Source organism: Terrapene carolina, unplaced genomic scaffold (assembly GCF_002925995.2).
Source record: "Terrapene carolina triunguis isolate 2854851 unplaced genomic scaffold, T_m_triunguis-2.0 Scaffold42, whole genome shotgun sequence".
Lineage (NCBI taxonomy): Eukaryota > Metazoa > Chordata > Testudines > Emydidae > Terrapene > Terrapene triunguis.
Window position 1 is genome coordinate 23,242,077 of NW_020664393.1, and position 13,840 is coordinate 23,255,916.

At 43.2% G+C, this 13,840-nt stretch overlaps 1 protein-coding gene across 3 annotated transcripts in view; it reads left to right on the forward strand.

Annotated features, from left to right (window-relative positions):
- The first annotated feature begins 3,960 nt into the window (after positions 1-3,960).
- The window catches only part of ME1 (malic enzyme 1), a 400,997-nt gene continuing 391,117 nt past the window's right edge, over positions 3,961-13,840 (forward strand). For all 3 annotated transcript variants that reach the window (XM_026654431.2, XM_024193234.3, XM_026654437.2), the window contains exon 1: positions 3,961-4,177. In XM_026654431.2, the coding sequence (XP_026510216.1) occupies positions 4,133-4,177 (45 nt within the window). In that variant the 5' untranslated portion in view covers positions 3,961-4,132. The remainder of the gene's footprint in view (positions 4,178-13,840) is intronic.

A 13,840-nucleotide genomic window follows, 5' to 3' on the forward strand; every position in this document is an offset into this window, starting at 1 on the left:
CTTGTCTCACCATACCTCACCCCCAGGCTTCAGCCCTCTCTGGCCCCAGCTCTTTGGCTCAAAGAACCAGCAGGCATCTCCCGCCACTGCTCTTAGCATTCAGCCCTTCTCTGGCCATGGCTCTGTGGCTCAGGAAGGTCAGCAGACTAGCTCCTCCACTGGTTTCCTGACAATTCCTCTCTCTTTCCAGGAAGAGCATACAGAGAGCACTCTGCTCTATGCAGCTTTCCCCAGAGATCCCTTTAAGATCTCTGGCAGCAGTCACCTGACTGGCCTTCTCTGTTGTCAAGATCTTTCATATGTGGCTAAGGTGCCTTCTCTTAAAACCCAATTAAGGAGGCATCTGACAAGTCATGGATTGCAGTGGATCCATCTCCCTCTTAAAGGTTCCAGTCATCCTGTGACAGGGGTGTGATCCCTGAAGGTACTTAGGGGCTTAAGTCCCATTTTTAGGCACATAAGTCTCTTTTTAGGCACCACTGTGTTCCATAAAACTCCCATTCTGCTGCCATCTAATCCTGTAGGTGCCTAAATTCACTCAGCCTTGAAGACTTTGTCTCTGGGCATGTGCACTGCAGCATCACTCTGGACACCAAGGCACCTAGCTCCCACCTAAGCATGAGCACTGCTGCCTCACTCTTGGCATCCAGGCACGGATCTCCTGCCTAAGCCCCAGAACGATTAAAACACTGGGGAAGATAGGTGTTTGGCCACCTAACTCGTGTGCAGGACCCAATCTGGTAGGTGTGCTCAGAAGCTGCCTACTAGATTGGGCTTCTCAGGTAAATTCATACAGAACAGCTTGGGAGGGGTTGTATTTCTGTGTTGAAGCAGGGTCTTTCAGGGTATATGGGTGATCTGTTCCATCATGTGATCTACTTCTTGCGTGGTGTCTTTCTTTTGGGAAGGTGATTTTGAGTGTGTCAAGAACACCCCACCAGAGAAGCAGATTGCAATAACACTTCATACAACTAAATAGAGCATTTCCAACCCAATCGCACCTTAATCTCGTCCTCTGAGTATTTTACCTGCAGAGAGCATGTCTGTCCCTTCTGTGTTCAGAATGTTCGACTTTACATGGATCTGACTCTTTGTCTTGACTAAGAAAAGTGGTCAAGTTTAGGCCAAGCTTAGGTAGCACATATTTGCGAAGTTTGACCTAAACTCAACCACTGTTCCTAGTGAAGACAAAACCTAGGCATGCTGGGAGGGCTACCTAGATTGACATGCTCCAGGAGGGGTCATGGTTATACTATTATTGTATAACACCTCAGGAGATTGTCCCTGAGGTACATATGTGGTCCTCCAGCATGCTTTCAGTTTCAGTAGCTCAGCTGGCTTCTTCACTCTTTAATGATTAAAAAAAAAAAAAAAGTAGCAACCAGGGACTGTGTCTGAAAGCAGAGTCATTCCCAGGATTCAGGCACATGTTTACCTTAACATACTTGAGATTTAATTGTTCATTTATGTTAATTAAGAGAAAAGTGTGGGCATGAAGGACAAGAATCAGTTACAATTTTCTGGAGAGGTGAGACAGCAGTAATTTTTTTTTTTTGGTGCTGAAGGGATTGGTAGCTAACTTTTTTTCTCAAGCCTGGTAAAATATGCAGAAAAGATGATAGGTTCCCAAACCTGATTCCAAATGAACAGGTGTTTCACAATGAGGTGCGCAAGATGAGTCACCATACGTTTTTGGAAGGTGAGGCTCAAGAATCCTGCTTGGGCAGTCTCAGGATTGCATAATGGTGCTGGTTTCAGTGACTTTTGGCATAAACTCAGCGAAATTTTATAGAAACCACGTGCAACGCTTCAATGAAATCATGTCAACACAAGTTTTTCTATCTTTGACAAAAAGTATGGAAATTAAATTGTAATTCCATTAAAAATACTTTAAAGGTGACCTGAAAAAGTATGAAGGGCTTGTGCCCTTTTTTTGCCTTTTTATTAGGTACAAGAGAGGCCTAATAAGTTCTTTTTAAAAAAAATTTTTAAATCTGCCTTTTTAATTAAAAAACAAACAAACAGATTTTGTCCATCTTGGAAAGCTTACAAAAGTCTAAAGACACCTACAGAATTAGCAGATTTATGACATCAAGAAGCAAAATGTGATTAATTGTCAGCAAAGCTTTTTAAACAGTCTCTTAACTATGTAACTAATACATTTTGGGGAGAAAGCTCTCTTTGTTAACAATTCAACATCTCCACCCCTTCAATTAAGAACTAAGAAAGTTCTCAATATACATTTCCAAGCACTGCTACAAATGAGTCCTCAAGAAATTCAGGGAAGACAGGACTTGACTTTTTGTATTGGTATAGTTTAAAAATCCAACCAAAGCCACACCAAATCCCAAAAACTAAACAGATTTTTTTCTGACCTTGTGTATAAATCATAAGGAATCAAAAAAGGACAACTCTACAGATTACCTATAAAAATTTGACTTTTTTTTTAGAAAAACTAAGAAATTCTGATTTAAGTTTGATGTGTGACGTAATCAATTTGGTTGCAATACATAGAGGTAATGGCCAGTAAATTCCCAGTCCTTAAGGGCTTTTCTACACACAAAAACCTCCTAGTATCTTTAGAAGCAGTACAACCCTTCTAGTGCGGGCACAGTTATAGCCTTATACCTGTAAACTGAGAGGAGATAGCTATATTGATAAGGCACCTTTTATACTGGTATAACTCCAGCCAGACTAGACATTGTACTGATTTAATTATTTTGGTAAAAAAACTACACCTTTACTCAAACTAGTTGAATTGGTACAACAACCCTGTGTAGACCAGCAACTTGCACCATATTAAGTATACAACACTATTCAGCCACCTGTTACAGTGGCCCTTTAACAGGAAGTTTAGGTTTTATAGTCATTACATAGCATGCTGAGGGTGAGATTTCAATTTTAATAATAATATTGGCTCCACTCCTGCAACTGAATCTGTTCAGGCAGTCGCCTACACCCATGAAGAGCTCCACTGACAGCCTACCTGGATTTGACTTCAGGATGTGCCCATATTGTCTCAGGACATTATCATTAAGATCACTGAAAATGTGGTGGTTTTTTATTATACTCTGCTTCACAGAAAACGAATAGCACAACATAAGACACTTAATGAAACGTTAAACCTTAATTTTCAATTGGCATGTAATAGAGATGAATTTGGATGGGCTGTCAGAAAAGCAGGGGAGTTGATACAATGGAATTATGTAATGAAATGTGAATGCCGAATAATTATGTTAAAATGATTGATTGACTCTTCTGTTTTAAAAACAAGCTCAGACTTTAGATGAAAAATAAAAGATTAAGGCATTTGATTTACCTAAAAATGACACACTTTCATAATGTGTCATAATGACATTAATCTGATATGAAGCATATCACTGAACAAAACATGATTAGACTGGCAACCGCAAGTCTCCCAAGTAATATTTCATGAGCAGCCCACAGAACATCCAAAAAGGAGGGATGGCACAGTAAAGCTCTTGTAGGAGGGTGTAAGAGTATACTTCCCTGCCTATATTTTGCCTATTCCCTTGTCCCTCAAGCCTTCACATCTTCCTGAACCCTTACTACACCTCCAAATGCCTCCCTGCACAGCATATACACCTCTCATTCTCCCTCCCCTAATTCTCTCACCCCTCCATCATATGGCCAGTCCCACCCTCCCAAACACACACCCCTCATCCCCTCCATCACATGGCCAGTCCCTCCCCCTCAGGACACACTCCTCACCCCCTCCATCCAAGTTCCCTCAGGGCACACCCCCAGCCTCACTTCCCAACTCCCTCAGCACCTCCATCACCAGCCAAATCTCCCCCAGATCCATGGCCTGCCCCCCACTGCCCCCCTCCCCAGCCGCTTCCCTGGCAGCTCCCGCTCCCACCCGGCCTCCGCTCCCTCCAGTCCGCGCAGTCGCGCGGTGAAACGCGGCGGGCGCTGACCCGCCCCCCGCCGCTCCCGTCGCTGAGCAGTTCCTCCGCTGACTCAGCGGCGCTCGTGCCCCGGTGACCCCGGCTTGGAGGCGGCGGCGTGTCAGGGCGCTTCCTCCTCCCCGCCCCCGCGGTGCCATCCCGGCGGACACTCGCCTTGGCAGCGGCTGCAGGAGTGACCGGCCCAGCCCGCAGAGCTCACCATGAAGCGGGGCTACGAGGTGACCCGCAACCCGCATCTCAACAAGGTACCGGGGCAGGTGGGCGGGGGCGCCTGGGCCGGGCGGGCCGCTGCTGAGGAAGGGCCGGGGGGTGGTTAGTCCTCGCCGCCCCCAGCTCTGGGCGCGTAACCGGGGGACATTTCTCCAGGGGCGCCTCCCCAGCCCCTCGGGCCCGCTGCTCCGCGGGGGTCGCCGGCACCTGTCACACCCCAGCGACTGGGAAAGCGGCGGGAGCTGAACCTGACCCCGACCCCAGCCCGGGTCCTCGCTGCCGTGGGGGGCACCGGCAGGGTGGGGTCAGCGGCGGTTGTCTTGTAGACTCAGCACTTGGCAACAAACTCTGATTCTTCCAAGTTCCTGCGGATCAGCTGATGCTTCCTCTGCCTTAGATAACGCCGCTGCTGTCCAGGAGACTCTTAACATAGGCTCAGCTGCCTGCGGTGCCCCCTGTCCCTTTATGAACCTGTGCAAATCACTTCACCTCCCAATGCCTCAGTTTACCCATTGAGCAAATGAGGCTATTGCTACATAATAGTATTGCCATCAAGCACAGCAGACTTATTTTTGGCACACAGGGTAGGAAGCACCCATCCCAGGCAGGCGCTGAAAAAGGTAGATGCTGGTAGAAAGTTCAAATACTGATACGCTCCCCTACAAATTCTCTGTTCCAACATAGTTATTTTCCTAGCACCCTGGCTGTGCTCCTATGCTTGGTTCAGGAGATGTTGGTGAGAAAATATAAGTGCCCCTGCCACCTATCACAATTGCATACTGTTCCCCCTATCAAATGCTGAAGTAGGTTTTGACCTTTGATAGATGACAAGGAAAAAGATATTTAACTTTCATTTGAGTACATTATTTCTCATTTTTTGCTTTTCCTTTTGTGACTGTATTTGTTCTAATAAACATGTACAATTGCACAATTCAAATCAAAAGTACTTTATTGGCATGATAAGCGGTACAGTTGTTGCCAAAGTGTAAAGGGGACAAAACTCAGAGTAGCTGTCAGAGGTAGATGTGATAAATTAAGCCTCTTGTATCAAGTCTAGATTAGGTCTTCAAAATACTGCATAGGGTTATATCCATTTGGCCAGTTGTGAGTATTATTTGTTTTCATTTTGCAATCACTTTTAATGTAGGTTTGTGTTAAAACACACAAAGTTATTTAGTCATATGGCAAAATGGGGATAGATTGATATAAACTAATGTTTCTCTAGTTTCATTGCATGAATTGACTTATCAGTTAGATGAAGAGTCCTTTTTTTAGTGTTGGTCCATCTTGGATACAAAGATTTTACATATTTTCTGTTGTGAATCTACATCTACAGTCTTGAGTGAGGTATTTTAGGATCAGCTGAAATGAAAGGTGATTAAACAAACCAACCAATCCAAAGAGTGATGATAAAGGACTTCAAATGTTCCACAAATGAAATAGAGTAACAGCATTCATGTAAAAAATCTGAATAACCAAGACAAACAAACACTCCCTTACTTTAAGAAAGCTATAATTAGTATGAACTCTAAAATGCCTCTGGTAGAGGCCACTTTTAGGCAAAACAACCCCATCCCTTTTCTGCCCCCCCACTTCAACCAATCCTGAATGAAGAGGACCTCTGGCTTTTCAGGGCTAGAGAGGATTTCTATTGGGTTTTCTGGCTGAAACGCTTTACTGTGTATGAAGATTTGTGTTATACACGTGCAATAACATTTTCAGATGAGTAGTAACATTTTACTAGAAAAAGACTCTCCCATGGGAGGGGATTCTACAACCTATGTGGCTATATAGATGATTATTAGTGGAGGGGAGAAGAGCAAATGGAGAATTTGTGGGACACTGTCAAAAATGTTGCCAGTTGTGGTGATGGTTTATTATGTAATTGTGGCTGCATAAGACTAGGGTGACCAGACAGCAAATGTGAAAAATCGGGACGGGGGTGGGAGGTAATAGAAGCCTATATAAGAAAAAGACCCCAAAATCGGGACTGTCCCTATAAAATCGGGACATCTGGTCACCCTACATAAGACATAATGGACTGAGACTACCAACTCCTACCGGGAGGACTATTTAACAGACAGCCAATAGTATAGAGTTGAACTTTAAATGATAATAAAAAAAAACTTTAATGGTTCTAAAGTACAAAGGAATGTATGCAGGAACTTTTCCTGCAAACCAAGAGGCCCTCGGTGAGGTCTGAAATTAACTAGTAGTCTTTACACTAAATTTGATACTTTTTGTGAATCAGAAGTATACAATATAGCTATATCCATTTATATAAACAGTTATATAGTTTACCCTCTTCATCCAGATTCTTAATTTTTATATTTTGTTGGAAAGTTATGAATGACTCTTATTTACTAGATGATCAATTTTTTACTTAGGATTTGTGTCAAGCTGCATTTGGATGGAAATTGGATTTAAAACGCACAAACAAAGCATTTTAAAATTGTTCTTTATTAGTTAGGTTTTTTTCCACATTTAAGTTAAATAAAACTAAGATTATCAAAACATACTTTGCATTTAAAACTGATTTATTAAACAAAGGAAATATCTGTAATTAGTGATTTGAATGGATTGTTTCTGGTCACCGTGGCCCAGATCCACAAAAGAGACTTAAGTGCCTAAACCCCAGTTTTAGGTGCCTATGTCCGAGATTTATGCACTACTCTGATCCACATATGCCCCGTTTGGCTGCCACCTAACCCTGAGGCTTTTAAACTCCCTCAGCGCCTAAATTTCCTCAGTAAAAGTTCCCTAGGTGCCTGTATTTCCACATCTGGGCATGTGTACTGCAGTCTTGCTCTAGGCATTCGGATGCCTATCTGATGCCTAAGCCCCAGGGCAGTCCACAAACTGGGGGTAGATAGGCGGAACATCACCTGTCTTGCCTGGGGGGTCCAATCTGGTAAGTGTGCTGGGAGCATGCCTAACACCATACAAAACAGGTGGGGGGCAGGGGAAGGAAGAAAAGGAGGATTCCCTTATTGCTAGTAACCCAGTGGTTAGGGTACTCACCCAGGATGTGAGAGACCGCAGTTCAATTCCCTCCTTTCCCTGATGAGGAAAAAGGATTTGAACAGAAACTCCCCACCTAGTGAATGCCCTATGCGCTGGGCTATGGGGGTATTCTGATGTGGGCTTCTCTCAACCAGTAAACCTGGCAGATGGCTATCTTCTCAATAATGTGGAGACCTTGGATGTGCACCTCTTTTTTTCCACTTATGATATAAGTCATGCATGGGCAAACTTTTTGGCCCTAGGGCCACATCGGATACAGAAATTGTATGGAGGGCCAGGTAGGGAAGGCTGGGGGAGGCGTGGCCTGGCCCCCTATCCAGCCCCCTGGAACCCTCACCCCCATCCAACTCCCCCTGCTCCCCACCCCTGACTGCCCCCGGGACTCCCGCATCCTATCCAAACACCCTTGCTCTCTGCCCCCTGACCATCCCCCCAGGATGCCTGTCCCCAATCCAATCCCCCCTGCTCCCCACCCCCAGGACCGGCTCTACCATTTTTGCTGCCCCAAGCCAAAAAAAATAAAATAAAAAGCTGCTTGGACTGCTGCCTGAACTGCCGAAGCAAAAAAAAAAAAAAAAAACGCCGCCCACACCGTGCCACCCCAAGAATGGACGGAATGCTGCCCCTTAGCATGTGCCGCCCCAGGAACGTGCTTCCTCCGCTGGTGCCTGGAGCCAGCCCTGCCCCTGACCACCCCCGCCCCTATCAAATCTCCCCTGTTCCCCACCCCCTGACAGCCCCCCTGGGGCTCCCTATCCAACCCTCCCTGCTCTCCCTGCCCCATGTTACCTGTGGGGTGGGGGAAAGAGGGGCTCAGTCCTTTCCCTGTGCATTTCCCCTGCTCGTTTGGCTGCTCTCCCTGGCAGTCGGGCAGGGCTCGCTCCCTTTCTGGGCTTGGCTGCTGGGGTCAGGGGCCAAGCATGCTGGGGGTGGAGGAGGGCCCTGGCTTGTTCTGCCTCTGGCCCTGGCAGCAGGGCCCAGGCCCCTTGACTGCCCCCCTGTAACATCCCCTCCTCCCTCCGGAACTCCCCCGCTCCCCGCCCCCTGACCGCGCCGCCCTGGAGCACCAGGTCTGGTGGCACTATAGCCGTGCCGCCCGGCTGGAGCTGCAGCCACGCTGCCCAGGCGCTAGGGGAACTGTGACTGCGAGGGAGACAGGGAGGGAGGGGAGCAGAAGGGGAGGGGCCAGGGGCTAGCCTCTGCCCCACTCACTACGCTGCCGGGGAGTTGGGCTAGCTCCTCCGCAAGCATGTCCTGACCCTGCTCCCTGGCAGGAGCTCGGGGGGCCAGAGGGAAGGGTCCTGTGGGCCGGATGTGGTCCGTGGGCTGTAGTTTGCCCCCCTCTGATATAAGTGGTAAAGAAAATAAAAAGACAAATGAGAAAAAAATATTGAAAATCTTCACACTGACCACAAAGCCTCAAATATTCCTGATTTTGGGAGCTAGTGATTAAGCACAGTTTTAGGATTCCAATTTACAAGAAAATGCAGCGTAACAATTCGCTTCATAAGATCTAAACAGATTGAATTTAACTGCTGGGAGATTAAAAGATGAATCTCCAAACTTGTGGACATCCCGTGAGTTAATCAATAATAAGTTAAGAGATTTCTTGGGTCTCTAAGGTTTACAAATGTATTTGAAAAATGTTTTATTAATGGTCTAAAACACAAGACAATTCTTAGACTCTTAGACTCATAGACTTTAAGGTCAGAAGGGACCATTATGATCATCTAGTCTGACCTCCCGCATGATGCAGGCCACAAAAGCTGACCCACCCACTCCTGGAATAATTCTCTCCCTGGACTCAGCTGTTGAAGTCCCCAAATCATGATTTAAAGACTTCAAGTCGCAGAGAATCGTCCAGCAAGCGACCCCTGCCCTATGCTGCGGAGGAAGGCGAAAAACCTCCAGGGCCTTTGATCAGTACAAAGATTTTTCCACTCACAGATTAATAATAGGGCTGTACATATAATTCCCTAAGAATTCACCTCTTACATTTTTATTCAAGATGACTTAATTTCAGCCAAATCCAAGTATAATAATATATGGAGATATACCTATCTCATAGAGCTGGAAGGGACCTCGAAAGGTCATCGAGTCCAGCCCCCTGCCTTCACTAGCAGGACCAAGTACTGATTTTTGCCCCAGATCCCTAAGTAGCCCATCAAGGATTAAACTCACAACCTTGGGTTTAGCAGGCCAATGCTGAAACCACTGAGCTATCCTTGTACTTCCTTCCCCCCCCCCCCCCCTCTCCCTACACCTCAGGCAGTGGAAAGAGAATTTGCTTGCCCAATCTAGACCTGGAGAAAATACACTGCATTTTTTTTCAATGTGGAAAAAAAAAATCTTAAAACTTCAAAGTATGCACCTAGTTGAAGTCTATATTCTAACAACCCTAAAACCAATAACACAGCATATGCGACCAACAAGCTTTCCCAAGAGATCCTTGTTCATGTCTTGGGCAGAAAAGAATAGGGTTTCTTATGATGAAAAATTTACAGTTAGAGCAGCCATAGTACATAGCCATAAATTCATTTGTTTATTAAACATTATGCAGTGGATATATTTTATCAGCTCTTGTCTTTCATTATTTTGATTTAAAAATCCATAGGTGCTTGTGTGTCACAGCAGTATCATATGTGTTGGTGTATGTTCCCATATGCAATAGACTACATTTTGCCTTAACTGTACATAGGTTTTCTGATTAGAGTAGGACATGCACGAATCCAGAAAAAATAACCTTCCCTAAAACAAAGTACATTATATGTATACAAATATAATAATCTCTATACTCTATATTATTGGGCTTTGGAATATGTCCTCTGTAGAATGCTTCACAATGTATTGAGGTATGCCAAGAGAAAACAGAATCTCGTGTTACATAGAAGTCTACACAACAACGTTCTTTAGATTGGTGGATGCTTTCTTCATGAAAAAGCAAATGTACAGTCTGTTACCTCATTCTTTTACTTAGCTGCATCCTTTAGCACTGCCCTACTACTCTTAAAGGTGAACGTGATGTTTAAAGATAACCTTTGCTCTGTCTGTGGAACCCTAGTATTGAACATTGACTTGTTATAAGCCCTGAAGCCTTCAGCATTTTAAATTCTGAAGTTCTCCAAACTGTAATGTAATGTGATACACCTCAGACTCTATTGCATCTTACATCCAGGGCACCAAGCTGGTACAACTGCATCTAATTCACAAATTCCACTCAGGAAAGGTGTGGATATCAGTGTGGTCCAGCGAAGAGCAAATGGAAATCATAAGGTTGACTGGAAAGTCTGGAAGGCCACTAAGTTGTTGAAGGAAGTGTGTGTGTGCGTGTTGGGGGGCGGGGGGGAATACATGGAATGAGTAGCCTCCAATAACAAAAAAACCCCTGACTTAACGCCTCTCAGTTTCAAAACACTCTCTAGTGAAAGGAGCTCTGTTTCTCTGCTGCTAAATTCTTCTTCCTTTGTTTTACTTGAGTAACAAAAACATTGTCAACTCTTGGCAACATTAAGATTGGTATCCCAATTTCTTTTTTAAAAAATCTTGCAATGCAAGATTATTTTCATATGTTTCATTGAAATTTGGTTTAGAATACATCATGAATGCTATACTGAAGGGGTTTTAAATAAGAAATGAAAAGACTGAAAACATACCTAGAAGTCAGATTTTAATAAGTTACTTTTGAAAGACAGATAAGTGTCTTGCATGTGCAGTCTTTGGTGGATGTAAAATATATAAGATGACTGATTTTATTTTTTTTTGTAGTTGCTGTGGCTTTCTAAATTTTTTTATTTTCATTTTAAGTTGTATTGCACCATAATCATGAATAGGTACAGTATTATAGCTTCATTTATATATGTTCTTCAGTTAGAAGTATTCTTGTACACTTTAATATATAGATCCTCTTGGTATTAAATACTTAAATAGAATCAACTTTGCACAGTGCCTCCTGATAGCTTAGCAAAAAGATATAGTTCCTGTTTCAGGGAATTTCTATGGCCTAAATGTTGCTTTGGGATTTGCCAGCTTGTATCCCTGAACTGTGTAGAAACCTATTGACTTCAGTGGGCTTGTGAATAGACACATGTTAACAGTTTCTGATATAGTATTGGGGTCTAACTTAGACAAAAGTGGGGATAGTGAAATAAGCCATGAGGATGAAGAAATAAAAACAGATTGAGTCATACTGTGAGTGAATGATACAAATTCTGATTTTCTTAACTATAGACTGAGGTAGGGCAAGAGAAGAGCAGATATCGTAGGGGTGGAGGCCAGCAGGGAAAAGCAAAGCAAAGAAAGGGTTTGAAGGGGAAGAGTGAGGATTCCTGGATCAGAGAAATAGGAGCAGTCTTCCTGTCACTAAGAAAAACAGTGTTTTTGAAAAAAAGCACAAAGATTTTTAATCTAATTTTTATTCTTATACTTCTATTTTTATTTATAATCTACAGTAATCCACTATAAATTTAGAGAAAACAAAATAAGGGAGAGAAACTGTGGCAATTGTGAGGAAAACAATGAATCAGTGTCCAGCAGAAATAAAGACTAGTAATTAAAAATTAATGGGTATTGCGAATTCTACCCAGAAACTGTGAACTTTAAAGCATTGCTGTTCTGCCATGAAATACTGTGTCTGTTAATAAAAAGCTTTCAGTTAATTATGTGCTTTTCTCCGTTAAATAGCAGGAATAAAAATAATTATTTGAGAAATAAGTTTTTTCTTACATCAGAGAGGAAATTTAAGTTGGCAATTAGAGATATGCAATCAATGATAGGATATGTTCATTACCACTACTTGAAAGGCATTGTTAAACTTGTACACAAATTGCCCCACACATTGACAGTATTAAAATGTCATGGAGAAACATGGACTTGCTTTTACTTTTCTGTAATATCTTATTTATAAACACTTTAAGATGGTATCCTGGCATTTTGACTAGTTGTCGTTTGCCTCACCTTATTTTAAAGATGGCTATTACTAATGCTGACAACCAATAAAGAAAGAATTTGCTAAGGGAATTACTTATTCCTGTAAAAGATGCTAAAAAGAATAATAGATTCTGCAGAAGGCACATATTAAGTCATTTAAACAAATTCTATTTCATTTTTTTTCACTCTGTATTGAACCTGATTGTGTCACTCTTATTTGCACTGAGTAGCCCTGTTGGACTAGAGTGTAGGTTTGGGACAAACCTTGTATGGGCTGGTGCTTAGTTACATTACACGAGGAGCAGTACAAGGAAGAAATTTTGCCTTTGAGAGGCGCGGTTCCCGCCCTTCCTGTTCTTTCTCTCTGGAAGAAGGAGAAGGTGGGTTCAGGGAAGGAGGGGTGGGGTGGATGTGTGGTAGTAATATGCCACAGCAAATTATAACACCTTCTTTGCTGGCTTAGCAGTGCTCGGTGTGCAGGGTTGGCGCTGACCAACCCTTTTTCTCTTTACTCACTTCCTGATCATCTGCTTCAAAGGAGCTGAGGAGTTGGTGCATAGCATCAGTCGGCTCCCAGGCATCCCACCACAAGGTCTGGGTAATTCATGCAGTGGCCTTTCATGTGGTAGTGGGGGTTAGGGTTATGGTCAGTGGGTCCACTGGATGATTGAAGTGCTAAAGGAGCACTCAAGGAAGACAAGGCCATTGCAGAAAAGCTAAATGAATTCTTTGCATTGGTTTTCATTGCAGAGGATGTGAGGAATCCTCACACCCGACCCATTCTTTTTAGGTGACAAATCTGAGGAACTGTCCCAGATTGAGGTGTTAACAGAGGAGGTTTTGTAACAAATTGATAATTTAAATAGTAATAAGTCATCAGGATCAGATGGCGTTTTCCCAAGAGTTCTGAAGGAACTCAGATATGAAACTGCAGAACTACTAACTGTGGTATAAAGCAACAGAGAGTCCTGTGGCACCTTTAAGACTAACAGATGTATTGGAGCATAAGCTTTTGTGGGTGAATACCCACTTCATCAGAAAGCTTATGCTCCAATACATCTGTTAGTCTTAAAGGTGCCACAGGACTCTGTTGCTTTTTACAGATCCAGACTAACATGGCTATCCCTCTGATACTTAATTGTGGTATGTAACCTATCACTTAAATCAGCCTCTGCATGAGATGACTGGAAGATAGCTAATGTAACGCCTACTTTTAAAAAGACTTCAAAAGTGAACCTGGAAATTACAAACCGATAAGCCCAACTTCACTACCAGGTAAATTGGTTGAAACTATAGTAAAGAACAAAATTAACAGACACGTAGATAAAAATGATATGTTGGAGACCAGTCAAAATGGCTTTTGTAAAGTGAAATCATGCCTTACCAATCTATTAGAATTCTTTGAGGGGGGTCAACAAACATGTGGACAAAGGTAATCCAGTGTGCCTTGGTATGGCATTGTCTTCACTGGGTATGAGCCTATGGTCTTCAACTCAGAGGTATGCAGCATATGCAACACATGTATATACTTAAATACCTAATATATACTTGGCACTCCTAAATACTTGTCAATCTTATACTCCTATTCTACTTATATCTATTCATCACACCTTGATTGTATATGAAATAGCCGATGAGTTCACCATAGCAATAACACATTTAAATGATAAAATGAACTAATTGGCTACAGAGGGTTTCTGAAAATGCACCTGCAGAAATTCTGTCTCAGGGCATTGAACCATGCACTC